Consider the following 12409-nt stretch of genomic DNA (forward strand, 5'->3'; position numbering starts at 1 on the left):
ACTGAAAGCAGGAAGAGGGAATAATCTTCTTTCTTCTGCTGTCCTGGGCAAGAGCTTCGGAGAAAGTATTAAATGCCCTCTGTTTTTAATACTGCCAGCAAGACAAGGCCTGATCTAAATCAAGACCTTCAAGGTCTTTCAAGCAGGAAAGTGGTCTTTTCCTCTCAACTTGATTACAAATGATTGTAGAATGCTGGTAATGAGCAAGAAGGATCCTGTCCAAAGAGCACGTTAGGCAGCGGTGAGCTTTCCTCACCAGGGAGGCTGGCAGGAGGAACATGCACCGTGCTCCATTTTGGGCCTGAGAGAGCCCTGCTCTCATCTGCCCCTGACCTCCCTCACACACCTCTTCTTCTCCCTTCTTCCTTGTTTTCTCAGTGCCCAGTTGCACACGTTCCAGTTTTGATTACACAAGATAAACTTTCTTACCCTCACTTTTCACTGTGTGATTTTTATTTTCATCTGGCTCCCTCAATTTTTAGCTGGAGTTTGGGAGATCTCTAACTCATTTTCTTCAGACTCAACCCAAAGTACTGTGTGGACAACTTAACTCATTCCATCAGGGCACTTTTGCAATGCCAAACAGCATAACAAAGTAAAGTAGGCCACAGCAAGATAGTCCTTTAAAGGCAACAGGAGCTGTACTGCTGCCCAGAAAAGCAGGCTTCACCCTTTCCTCACCAAGCATTCTCACCATCTCTCTCCAGTTGGCACCAGCATATGTTTGGCTGCTTGGTGAGCCAAAGAGAATTAATCCAGTAAGCACTAACCTGGAAAAATACCTATCAAAAAATCAACAAAACCTTAAACTGGCAGTGACAACAACAAAAGCAGCCCACAGCATCAGACAGGAAGAGCTGGGCTCTGTGCCTGGTCAGTTGTTTAGGAGGACTCTGGAATCTAATCTTCTGTTTTACTCTTAACAGTTAATGATGTGTGATAAGGTATTAAAAGCTTTTTTTTCTTCTTTTTTTTTTTCTTCTTTTTTTTTTTTTTATGTGCAAAATTTAGTGTTCTGACTCTACTATCTCCTTTGACAGCTACAAAAAAATAGTGTTACAAAATTAGGAGAAAATAATGTTTGCTATTTCTTCTTTTCCATTCCCCGTGCATGGGCCAAGCAGGAATTTCAGCAAATCCTTTCTTTCTTCCCTATTCAGCAACACTGGCAAATTGCATACCCAAATTTCAGTACAGCTGACCCAACGTGAAGCAAGAGAAAGGTCAGAGGAAAGGCATCTCACGTCGCATTTACCGTTCCTTAGATTGGTTGCTGTGGTTACTGCTTTAGAAAGGAACAAAACTCCATTCACAATCCATGGGATCATATCACAGGTCCTACATTTTAAAGTGCTCTATTGGGATATGGTACAATAGTCAGAGATACTGTGATATGGGTTGTGGCTCCTGTTGCAGGAGCAGGAAGAGTTGTCATCGTGTCACTGCATCAGGTTACATTCCCTGTTCTTGCCAGAGCATTTGTGTGTGACTTCAGATGTGCCGTTGTCTCAACAGGATTTATTCAACCGCAAAATTTTAGCTGAAGACAGCTGCAGGGCAAAACCCAGATTGCACAAAAATCAGATACCACAATTTGAGTAAATTTGCCCCAAAATAAAATCACATAAAATGCTTTAGTTATACACAACTCCCTGCTTGCAGTGAATCCTCTTAAAATTTCTCCTGGCTAAGTCTATGGCTCTGTGAAATAGAGAAAGCTTCTCCACCTTATCAGCTAACTGAAGGAAAACTCGTGTGAAGGTCCTTGTGTTCATGAACAGAGCAAGCAGTACCCTGGGCTACATCTTTTAATGGAAGGTGATTATTGCCCTCTCCTTTGCTCTCATGAGCTCCATTTGGAATACTGTGTCAAGGCCTGTGGCCTCCAGTGCAAGAAAAATCTAGAGCTGTTGAAGTGGGTCCAGAGGAGGACCTGAGGATGCTAAGAGAGCTGGAGCACCTCTGCTGTGAAGAAAGGTTGAAGGAGTTAAACTTGTTTAGCTTAGGAGAACAGAAGGCTCTAAGAGACCTCATTACAGCCTTCCATTACATGAGGTGAGCTACAAGCAGGAGGGGAAGTGACATTTTACAGTCTAATTGTGATCAGATAAAGGGGAATGGCTTTAAAATAAAAGAGAGGTGATTTATGTTAGATGTTTGGAAGAACTTCTGTACTCAAAGGGTAGTGAGGCACTGAACAGACTACCCAGGGAAGCTGTGGATGCCTCATCCCTGGAGGTGTCCAGTGCCAGGTTGGATGGGGCCCTGGGCAGCCTGATCTGGTGGGTGGCAGCCCTGCCTGCAGCACAGGGTTGGAACTGAATGGTCTTTAAGGTCTCTTCCAGCCCAAACCATTCTATGATTCTGATTCTACCATTTACATGTGACAGCCATCTTGCAACCTGGGTGCCTAAAGCACTGTCAACACAGCGCTCCCTGGGATCCAGTAATGCACTGCACTGCTCCTGGCTTTACTGCAGGCACCCTTGGGCTGGTAGCCAACAAAATCATTCCAACCACCTGAATGCGGAAGGAGGAAGAAAGAGGGGAGGTGGGGAGGGGGAGGAAGAGGAGAAAGGAGGGGAGATAGTGTTCTCCTCTTTTTGTGAGGCTGCTACGCAGCTGCATGGCATAGTGATGCTACAGGCCGTGCTGACCGGTTTCCTGCTCTGCTTGTTCTGCAAACAGTGCCTGGCTGCTCTAGACCCACGTTGCAATAATCCTCACTGCGCTAACTTTTCGTTGCAATAACCCTTTTCTGAGGTTGGCCCTCCCTTCAGGGACCCCCGACAGCCACACCAGAAGGGCCTCCATCCCGACCGCGACACGTTTTTGCAAAGGACGTGGCGGGAGACCGAGGGGAGGAGGAGGAGGGCGGACCGGCGTCGCAGTCGAGCCTTCCTCCTCAACGCGGATTGAACGCGGCGGCCGCCGCCTCCCATTGACGCTGTGCCCGCCCCAAGGGCGCGGTGAGGGGCTCCTCCACCCAGGCCAGCCCGCCCCTTCCGCTGCGGAGCGCAGATTGCCCGAGCCCCGCTGGTGTCGCAGCGCTGTTCCCGTTTCTCCTTTTTCCGCACCGAACCGGTGGGTAGCGGGAGAGCGAGGTTTTCTCCGCAGCGGGGGAGGTGTTCGCAGTGGTTCGGTTCCCCTCCTTCCCCCCTCCCCCCCCCCCGAGGGTGGGCGGTAGGGTCTTCGTGGTCCGAGGGGGGGAGGGGGGGCTCTGGGCTGTGCTGGGGGGAAGGCGCTGCATTCCGCGCTGCCGCAGCAGCCCCCAGCCCCGCGGGGAGCGGGCGTGGAGCGAGCGGTAATGTGCGGTGCGCTCGGGCGGGCGTTGGAATGCGGCCCCATTAAACCGAGCCTCCTCCAACCCCTTCTCGTAGGACGTGATGGCGACCCTGAAGGAGAAGCTGATCACCCCCGTGGCCGCGGGCAGCGCGGTCCCCAACAACAAGATCACCGTGGTGGGGGTCGGGCAGGTGGGGATGGCGTGTGCCATCAGCATCCTCGGCAAGGTACGGCCGCGGGGCGGCGCGGCGGCTCCTCGTGCTTGAGCACGTGGTGGGGCGGCGAGGGGGGGGAGGGTCGGATGGATGCGGGGGTCACCTTCATTTTCTGTCCTATCAGCTGGTTCTAGAGAGTGATTTCGTTGCGAAAATGCGCTGAGGCCCTTCCCAAGCTCTTCTTTCTTTTCTTTTGAATTGATTAAGAGTTTTCCGTAACACAGCTGGAGTCTGCCCAGCGGAGCTCTTTTGCCCACAAAGAATGCGGGCGAAGCTGAGATCAGTGCGAAGGACAGGATAGGAAACAGAACCATAACTTCGTCATTTTTGTTCTCGTGCATCTATGCCCTACTGTCTCATCTCTGAACGATTACGGGTGCCTTCCAAGGGCTGCTTGATTTACCTTAAGCTGCTCTTGTCTGATTGCATAACTGCTGTGTCCAGAGCAGTGTATGAAACTAAAAATCAGGGCTCTAACTGGAGGTTACCCTGCATTTTTTTTTTTCTTTTCTTTTTGGCAATTCTTAAGCTGCTGTCTTTGAACAAAGCAAGGGCTAAATGTGTAAGAGAACCTTTGCCTTTTGTTTTTAGAGAATGTGATGAATGAATTAAATCTGATTTATCGTTGCCTTTTTGAAAAGACAAGTGGGAGCCACAGGTCTTCATTTTCTTCCCAGGAAGACAAGCAGATGTGCCTGACCCCCTTGAAATGGCAAATCTTATGTCAAATAGCTCACAGGGTTGGCATCAAGAATCTGGCGTATACAGCTGAAATAGCTGTCATGTCATTGGAGACAGTCCATCCTGTAGTACCTCGAAGATGTATGTGTTAAAGCACAAATTTTATTTGTGGGGGAAAAAATGTTGAGGGTCTTTCACTTGCTGATACTTAAAGCTTGCCAGCAAGAAAGGATAATGGTAAGGAAAGGATAATGGTAAGTAAAGGCTACTGTGAGGCAGGTACTGATGTGGAGGTAACTTTTTTTTTAACAAGTATACAAAACTGAAATGTAATTGATGGAGGGGAAGACCATTCACAAATTACTGCCTTCAAGGGTGGCAGAATAGAAGCCAGGTGAAATGACTGCAAGCTTCATTACAATCCTGCATTTGTGTTTAATATGCTGCTCTAAGCAGGATCATCTTGTCTACAGAAATGTAGTTTTTACTACGTTACTAAAATATTTGTTCCAAACCTGGAGTGAAAATTGGGCTTAATCTTTCAGTCTTGAAATATGACATAATGGAGTGAATTTCCTCAGAGTTCTGCTCTTCTCATTCTCTCATATGTGTGTACTGCAGTATAAACCACCTTAACAGCAAAACCACTTGATTCTTGTCACTGAATCAGATGTGGCTTTGACTTCTGCAAGATGATTGGCTGCCTGAAATGCCTTCTGCTTCTTGTTAAACTGTAGCATAAAACTTTGTGCCTGATCTGCTGTGTGTTAGTATTCGGATACCTTTGGATCCTAATGCTAATACTAAGTATACTTTATACTTGTGCTATTTCATACATTGTTTCAGTGACACTACAGTTCCACATCAGTTATTTTTAGCTCTCAGAAACAAGTCACTGATGTTACTGTACTGCTCTGGGAATGGAAAGTTCTTCAGTTTCAAGGCAGCTCGTTTTTAAGGGGAATATTTTAAGCTGCTTTCGATGGTGATTGTGCAGACTTCATTCCTGTGTGTGCTAATGGCAAGCTGAATTTTTCTCTAGGCAACACTGATGCAAATTCATGAAATCATTTCTTGGAGCGATTCCAGGTATTCCTGTGGTTCAGTGGGAACTGGCTCCTTCACCTGCAGTCTGGTGAATGTTTGGTGCAAGGTCTGGACTCAGACCCACATCGTTACGGATTTATATATAAATCCATAAGTAATCGCATCTCTGTACACAGGCTGTTTTCAGATTCCAATTTCAGTAACTTCTTAGCTTAACACTAGTGTTTTCTATTAGGATTTTTTTAATGTTTAAACAATTGAAATTTCTAGTTTGCTGTTAGTCTGCAGAGTAAAATTAGTGCTGAGTATGAACTCCTGAAGTTTTCCTCCAGTGACTAATTAACTGTTCTGAATGTAAACAGTTTGCACAAAAGCAACAGACCAGTGCAGTTTTTTTACATCTGAAGTGAAAAACTTAAATATGTTTGCTGTATAATAGTAGAGGGGTAGCTGTGCACTCACATTCCCCACATATAACTTTTTCAGAAGGTCTGAACAAGGCTGGCAAGCCTGTGCTGAAGCAGCCTGTGGCTCTGTTCTGCTGCATCTCACAGTAGCACCAAGATAGTTTTGTCCTGGTTAGCCTTTGCAGAAAGTTGCTTTCAGATGTAACGTGTTCATTTAAAAGTAATATAGCTTAAGAAGCAACTTTTAAATATGAGTTAACAGCTAATTATGTATTAAATTCCTTAAATTTAATTATTTCTTCAGGGTCTTTGTGATGAGCTTGCTTTGGTTGATGTTTTGGAAGACAAACTAAAAGGAGAAATGATGGATCTACAGCATGGGAGCTTGTTCCTTCAGACTCATAAGATTGTGGCAGACAAAGGTGAACTTCAGATTCTTTATAACAGTACTCTGTAAGCTTAATTGTATTGCTCATGTAATCAGAACTCTTAGGGTTTGGCATCAAAAGATTTTAAATTAACAAATTGGGGTGAGATTTTTAGTCTCTCATAATCCCAATGGGGAGTGGCCCTTAATCTGAGCTTTTCTATATCTCTTAATGGTCACTTTACTATTTTGGGCAACAGTTAAAATTGATTTTAATGAAATGCTAGTACTTCTGTAACGAAGAACAAATACCTTTCTCACTGTACAGATGGTAGAAATAAGATTTGGAGGGGGGAGTTGAATGTAATAGAGGTCTGTGTGCTGATGCATCAGGACGATGTCTTACATCTGGGCTTGAATGTTGGTACAGTACAGTGGCTACTTGAAAAACCTGTGTGAAAATGATGATGCTGTTGAAATTGCTGATAAACTTATTTAACGGTCTTTGGTTCTATGCATGGTTGTAGATTATGCTGTCACAGCCAACTCGAAGATTGTGGTAGTAACTGCGGGTGTTCGTCAGCAAGAGGGGGAGAGTCGTCTCAACCTGGTTCAGAGGAATGTGAACGTCTTCAAATTCATCGTTCCTCAGATTGTGAAATACAGCCCCAATTGCACCATCCTTGTGGTTTCCAACCCAGGTAAAGCAGATCTCTACAACACCTATGTTTTCCATTTTTAGAATACTAGTGATGCTTCATTAATCTTCTCAAATATAATTTCCAATATGAAATTTCTTATCTTTATTTGGACATCTGCCGTATAGTTGCTAACAGTGAAAATATAAGAGCTCTAGGAATTTGATATTATTTATTCAGGACTCTTAGTGATTTGTATTTTAAAGCATTTCTAATGATAAATGAGTTCTTACCTACTTTGGCTTAAGCAGGAGGTAGCTTTAAATTTCTAGCTCAAAAGGTTTGAATGATTGGGAGATACTTGCGTGTAAGTAGTGTGTAAGTAGTGTGTAAATCAAACTCCTTGACTGGGGCTTGTCATAAAATGGCCTGGGTTGAAAAGGACCACAATGATCATGTAGTTTCAACCCCCCTGCTATGTGCAGGGTCCAGCCACCAGACCAGGCTGCCCAGAGCCACATCCAGCCTGGCCTCCAATGCCTCCAGGGATGAGGCATCCACAGCCTCCTTCGGCAACCTGTTCCAGTGCATCATCACTCTCTGTGTGAGAAACTTCCTCTCTAATATCCAATCTAAACCTCCTCTATCTCAGTTTAAAACCATTCTCCCTTGTCCTATCAAGGGATGGGATAAGACTGGATATGGCCATTCTTCAGAATGGAGGATCTGCCCTTTAAGATATCAACCTTGTTAAGATATCAATACTTGTTAAACAGCCGTAGTAATGTTGAAATAAGATTAATACAGCTGTAGCCATATATTCAGGAAATAGTATTTGCATGCTGAGGCTCATGGTAAGAGGAAGGAGTATGAACTCCGGTGTCCTTTGTAGGAAGTCTCTGTAGGGTGTTTTTTCTTTGATTCAGCACTAGAGTAAAACAGCTGCTACAGAGCCCTGGCAATGAGGTGAGACTGCTTTTAAAGCACCTTAGCAGTTAAAACAGTGCATGTAAAACTAATAAGTCAGCTGCTGTCTGAGTAATTAGGTAGTGTACAAATCGTGCTATTGAGTACTGGTATACTGAGCAAGTGACTTCTGTGCAAGTACAATAACATGGCAATTTTAAACTTATCTGAAAATGAAATCACAGATGAAATTGTTCTTGTTCTAGCAAGGCTGAATTCAAACTGCAGACTCCTTTCCAGTAGAGCAGCTGTGTGAGACAACTGAACATGCTGCTTTTTCCAGAATTACTTTGCTTTTTTTTTTTTTTTTTAACTCAATCTGTGGAAACCTCATGTTTACTAGTTTTCATAGTGCAGCAATTGTAAGCTTCAGAAAGGACTTCAGGGGTGTCAGGGCATCAGGCGTGTCTAGCTATGTGTTGGTGTGACCTTTGTGTCCTTCCTGGTTTGACTTCCCCAGAGCTGTCTGGGCTTTAATTCGCATAGCACTGCCCACATTCTCTCCTGTATAAAAAAAAAAAAAAAAAAATCATATTGTTGGCAAGCAGTGAGATAAAACTGAACCCCAAAGTTTGCATGTGTCCAGGGGAAATGTAGCTGTTTGAGAAGCCAGTACTCCATAGTCTGCACATAGATTACTGTGGCCCTGGCAAGAGCAGTACCAGTTGTGGCTATAGCACAGCAGTGCTATTGGGAACGCCCCTTGTAACATGAAGGTGCAAACTGCACTGAGACTGCATGCTTTTGTTGCCCAAGCAAGCGATCTATATATAAATATATTCCCTCTGGAGAACCAGTTTTCCTTTGAGACTTTTGGAGTCAGCATTCAGTGTTGTGGCCCGATTATTATTCTTGCTTAGAGCTATGGATTTGAGTTTTCCTTCAGCCTGCCCCAGCCTTAATTGGCTTGTTTTTCTCTAAATCTATTTTTAGAGCCAAATGCAGCCAAAACATAGAGCTCATTTAGCTTTCCATGCTACAGAAGTAACCACTGTAGAAACTGTTTAATGAACAGATGCATTCAAGAAGTGAACCTGGAGTAGGAGTAGTGTATGTACATGTCAAGATTCTTTTTTTTTTTTCCCCACTGTAAATTGCTTTGCTGTTGCTTATGAAAAAGTGGAACGTAATGTTACTTCAGGATATTGCTTGACTATTTTAGCCAGAGAAAAATTTCAGTGCCAGTTCTGGTTGCTTTGAGGGGTTTAGTTTTAGCTGACAGGATACTAATTTCCAAAGACCTTCTTTGATTTTTCTGAAGGGTAGCTAGATGGATCCTAAGCTTCCGGTAGTTTATTCACCTTTAGTCCTTTAAATAAACAGACCTAAAATACAGTGACCAGTGAGTTCACTTGTGTTTTGAGTCTTCCTGAGAGCCCTACCGCTTGCAGCAAATACTTGGTGTGTTATTTCTGGTGTACGTGAATGGTTTAACTCGCTGTGTGTGTTCTTCTTTTTTAGTGGATATATTAACCTATGTCACATGGAAGCTGAGTGGCCTGCCAAAGCACCGTGTGATTGGAAGTGGCTGCAATCTAGACACAGCTAGATTCCGCTACCTGATGGCTGAGAGACTTGATATCCACCCAACCAGCTGCCATGGCTGGATCTTAGGAGAACATGGTGATTCTAGTGGTAAGGAGCACTGTGGAAGATTTTTTTTTTTTTTTTTGATTAAACAGTACAGTACTAGAGGTTGAAATTGCATGTGTTAAAAATCCTGAATGATCAGATACAACTGGGCTTGAGTGGCAAGCAGCACTTTGTATAGTGAGTTGAGACAATTAAGTCCAGGAAATCCTGCTACTGTTTTTTTTCCTTTTTTTTTTCTTTCTTTTTTTCAGTTAACATCATTGTGACTGTATAACTAAATCCTGACCTGCAGAGGCCATTTTTTTAAATGAATGCTAAGAATTCCAGTTCTCTTCCTTTACTTGTAGTTTTTGGATTTCCATCATCAATACTGTCTGTAGCAAGGCTTTCCACTGAAAGCTGTGTTAGTGTTATCACTACGTCACTAAATGGGATTGTTGCAAATAATCTAAAAGGCTAGTAATCCAGCTTGAAGTAAACAAAAATCCCTTTATTTTGTGAATTTTATCCATGCTATTTCAATAGAAGCTTCTTTGATTTCATGGTTTTAAACTTATTTGTCTTAGTTCAGCTTTTATGTTTATTTCAAGTCTGAAAGGATGCAGCAGAACAACTGTATGGATGATGGCACTGCTTTGAATTTTAGTGCTACGTGTTTTTTAAGAGATCCACATTTCACAGTGTCACACTGCGTCTGATCAAAGTAGTGTCCATCAACTACAGTACTAATCGAAGCAGTAAGAGAGCTTATTCTGCTTCACTGTTTCATCTACTTTTGCTTTAAAGTATTGAGGAACATTCCTAGTGGATTTGCAGAAGCAGGAAATGAATCTGCTTGTAAGCTTTCGATACGAAAGGAGATTGACAAATTCCTTTCTTGGTGTTCTAAGCTTGCATATTGCTCAGGGAAATAGAGTACAGTTCTTGGAGGCTAATACTCATACTGATCAGTGGGGCAGCAAATGTACATACAGCAGTTCTTCAGTGAAATTTGTTCTAAAAAGCTGAATAAATAACTCATATGTCTGTTTGCAGGAATTTGAGGTTTCTGACCTGGAAAAAATAGCTCTCTAAATCTTTGAAGGACTGAAAGTTCTGTTATTCATGTTTAGAGATGAATTTCAGTGTCAGTACAGAAGTGTTTTCAGAATATTCTGATATCCGGTGTTCTCAGAATTAATTCTTGTTCAATGAAGACAAAATCTGCCTCAGACTTTATTGTGGCTCTGGCTGCTATTGTTTTGTTTCATTAATATATCCTAGCTAGACCAAGAGCAGGTGGAGTTGCTAAGTGCTGTGGAGCTTATACTCTTTTTTTGTTGCAGTGGCTGTTTGGAGCGGAGTTAATGTGGCAGGTGTTTCTCTCCAGGAGCTGAATCCTGCCATGGGAACTGACAAAGACAGTGAGAACTGGAAGGAAGTCCACAAGCAGGTTGTTGAAAGGTACAGTGAGTTGAGGAATAATGTGGATGTAATAATGGAAATGGCTTTTCTGCATGCTGCATCTCCTTCCCACCTCAGCTTTTGTGTATTCAGAATGACTGAATCACTGTTCCACTGATTTGAGTGAATTTGTTACTATTGTTGAGAGAATTTGTTACTATACATGGCTTTCTATTTTTTCACTATGAGAATTGTTCATATGAGGAAGCTATTTTTCTTTTTTCAGCTAATGCTGAGAGAACAATAAGGTTTTATTGTTATTATACATTTGGTTTAACATACGCTCTGTATTTTATGCTCTAATGCTGGAACGTGTGACTTTTTTCTCTGGCTTTTATAGTTCTAAAAGTTGCAGTGTGTCATAGGAGTGTTTTGTGGGTTTTTCTTTTTTAGATAGGGAATATTTGCTTATCTAAGACCTTGTCTTCAGTATACTTTGAATGCTCTTTAACTAATGCTAGTGTATTTCAATGTTTCCTTAGTGCCTATGAGGTAATCAGACTCAAGGGTTATACAAACTGGGCCATTGGCCTTAGCGTTGCTGAGCTCTGTGAGACGATGCTGAAGAACTTGTGCCGAGTTCATTCTGTGTCAACACTGGTAAAGGTAAGAAATGTTGGTATATTGGATGCTCAAGCACAGTCTTTGTTATGGAAAAACTGAACAGTGTCAGTTAGCAAGGTGGTGAACAAAGGAAGCTTTGTTTTGTTTTTTTAAGAACCTACTCTGAATTTCAGGTGTTACAAAGGGAGCATCCTATTGTAATTTTATTTCCTGACTTCTTAGTTCTCTGCTCTGTACTTGTAAGAAGGGTAAGGAAATACTGTACTGCCCAGCATTGTATTACCCTTGTGTGAAATTTGCCATGTATGGCATACAGCTTCATTAAAAGAGGCTGTCAGTGGGAAAAACAAACAAACAAACAAACAAAAACAAAACAAAACAAACAAACAAAAAAAATTTTGTGGAAGCCCAAATGTGTTTCCATGAAACACTCCCTAGCTAAGGTGCTGGGGCAGAGCACTTTTTTTTGTTTGTTTGTTTATTTATCTGTGCCAGCTGAATAACCTCTAGTGGACCATGGGCTCTGGGCCAGCTGATTTTACAGCTCCCCCTATAGTCAGAAAAATTACCTGCCACTTCTACTTGCTCTAATCCTACAGCTTTTGAGTTTTGTCAGACTAACTTGTTAGATATAAATAGGATTTTTGGAGTTAGGATTTATGAAATAATCCATTTTATTATTGCTGTTTGCTTTAAACCAACTCTATTTTCAAATATACAGAGTGAAAATTTTCTGCAGGCTGCAGAGTAGTAGTCTTAAGATCTGATGTCTGAAGGCTTCCTGCTGTATAAATTAAAAGCAGCTCTGGAGTTATGGATTCCCATCAATGATGTAATACTCTTTTGTTTGTGACAGGGCATGTATGGCATTGAGAACGATGTCTTCCTGAGCCTGCCTTGTGTCCTGAGTGCCTCTGGATTGACAAGTGTCATCAACCAAAAGCTGAAGGATGATGAAGTGGCTCAGCTGAAGAAGAGTGCAGACACATTGTGGAGCATCCAGAAAGATCTTAAGGATCTGTAACTCACATGTTAGATTGCAGCAGTAGAAAAACAGCGTGTACAAATGTGGGCTCTCTACTCGCTATACATCTCTATGGTTAACATTAATGCTCTTCCAGACTGAGCTTTTGTCCACAGTAGCTAAACGTAAGCTTGCTGTAACGCACAGACCTTATGAACAAATAAAGCAACTTTAAGGCA

At 42.6% G+C, this 12409-nt stretch overlaps 1 protein-coding gene across 1 annotated transcript; it reads left to right on the plus strand.

Moving 5' to 3' along the window:
- Positions 1 to 2925: 2925 nt before the first annotated feature.
- On the plus strand, positions 2926 to 12409 carry LDHB (lactate dehydrogenase B). Its single transcript, XM_010715784.4, has 8 exons — positions 2926 to 3084; positions 3381 to 3512; positions 5940 to 6057; positions 6530 to 6703; positions 9068 to 9241; positions 10525 to 10642; positions 11125 to 11248; positions 12063 to 12409. Exons 2-8 carry the CDS (start codon positions 3387 to 3389, stop codon positions 12228 to 12230), a joined length of 1002 nt encoding a protein of 333 aa, XP_010714086.1. The 5' UTR covers positions 2926 to 3084; positions 3381 to 3386; the 3' UTR covers positions 12231 to 12409.

Source organism: Meleagris gallopavo, chromosome 1 (genome assembly GCF_905368555.1).
Source record: "Meleagris gallopavo chromosome 1, MGAL_WU_HG_1.1, whole genome shotgun sequence".
Classification (NCBI taxonomy): domain Eukaryota; kingdom Metazoa; phylum Chordata; class Aves; order Galliformes; family Phasianidae; genus Meleagris; species Meleagris gallopavo.

Excerpts from the sequence above, each read along its gene's own strand:
- LDHB (XM_010715784.4), top strand. The coding sequence starts at position 3,387 with ATGGCGACCCTGAAGGAGAAGCTGATCACCCCCGTGGCCGCGGGCAGC. Across the intron at positions 6,058-6,529 it reads TAAGATTGTGGCAGACAAAG|ATTATGCTGTCACAGCCAAC; the intron begins GTGAACTTCAGA and ends GCATGGTTGTAG. Across the intron at positions 9,242-10,524 it reads AGAACATGGTGATTCTAGTG|TGGCTGTTTGGAGCGGAGTT; the intron begins GTAAGGAGCACT and ends TTTTTGTTGCAG.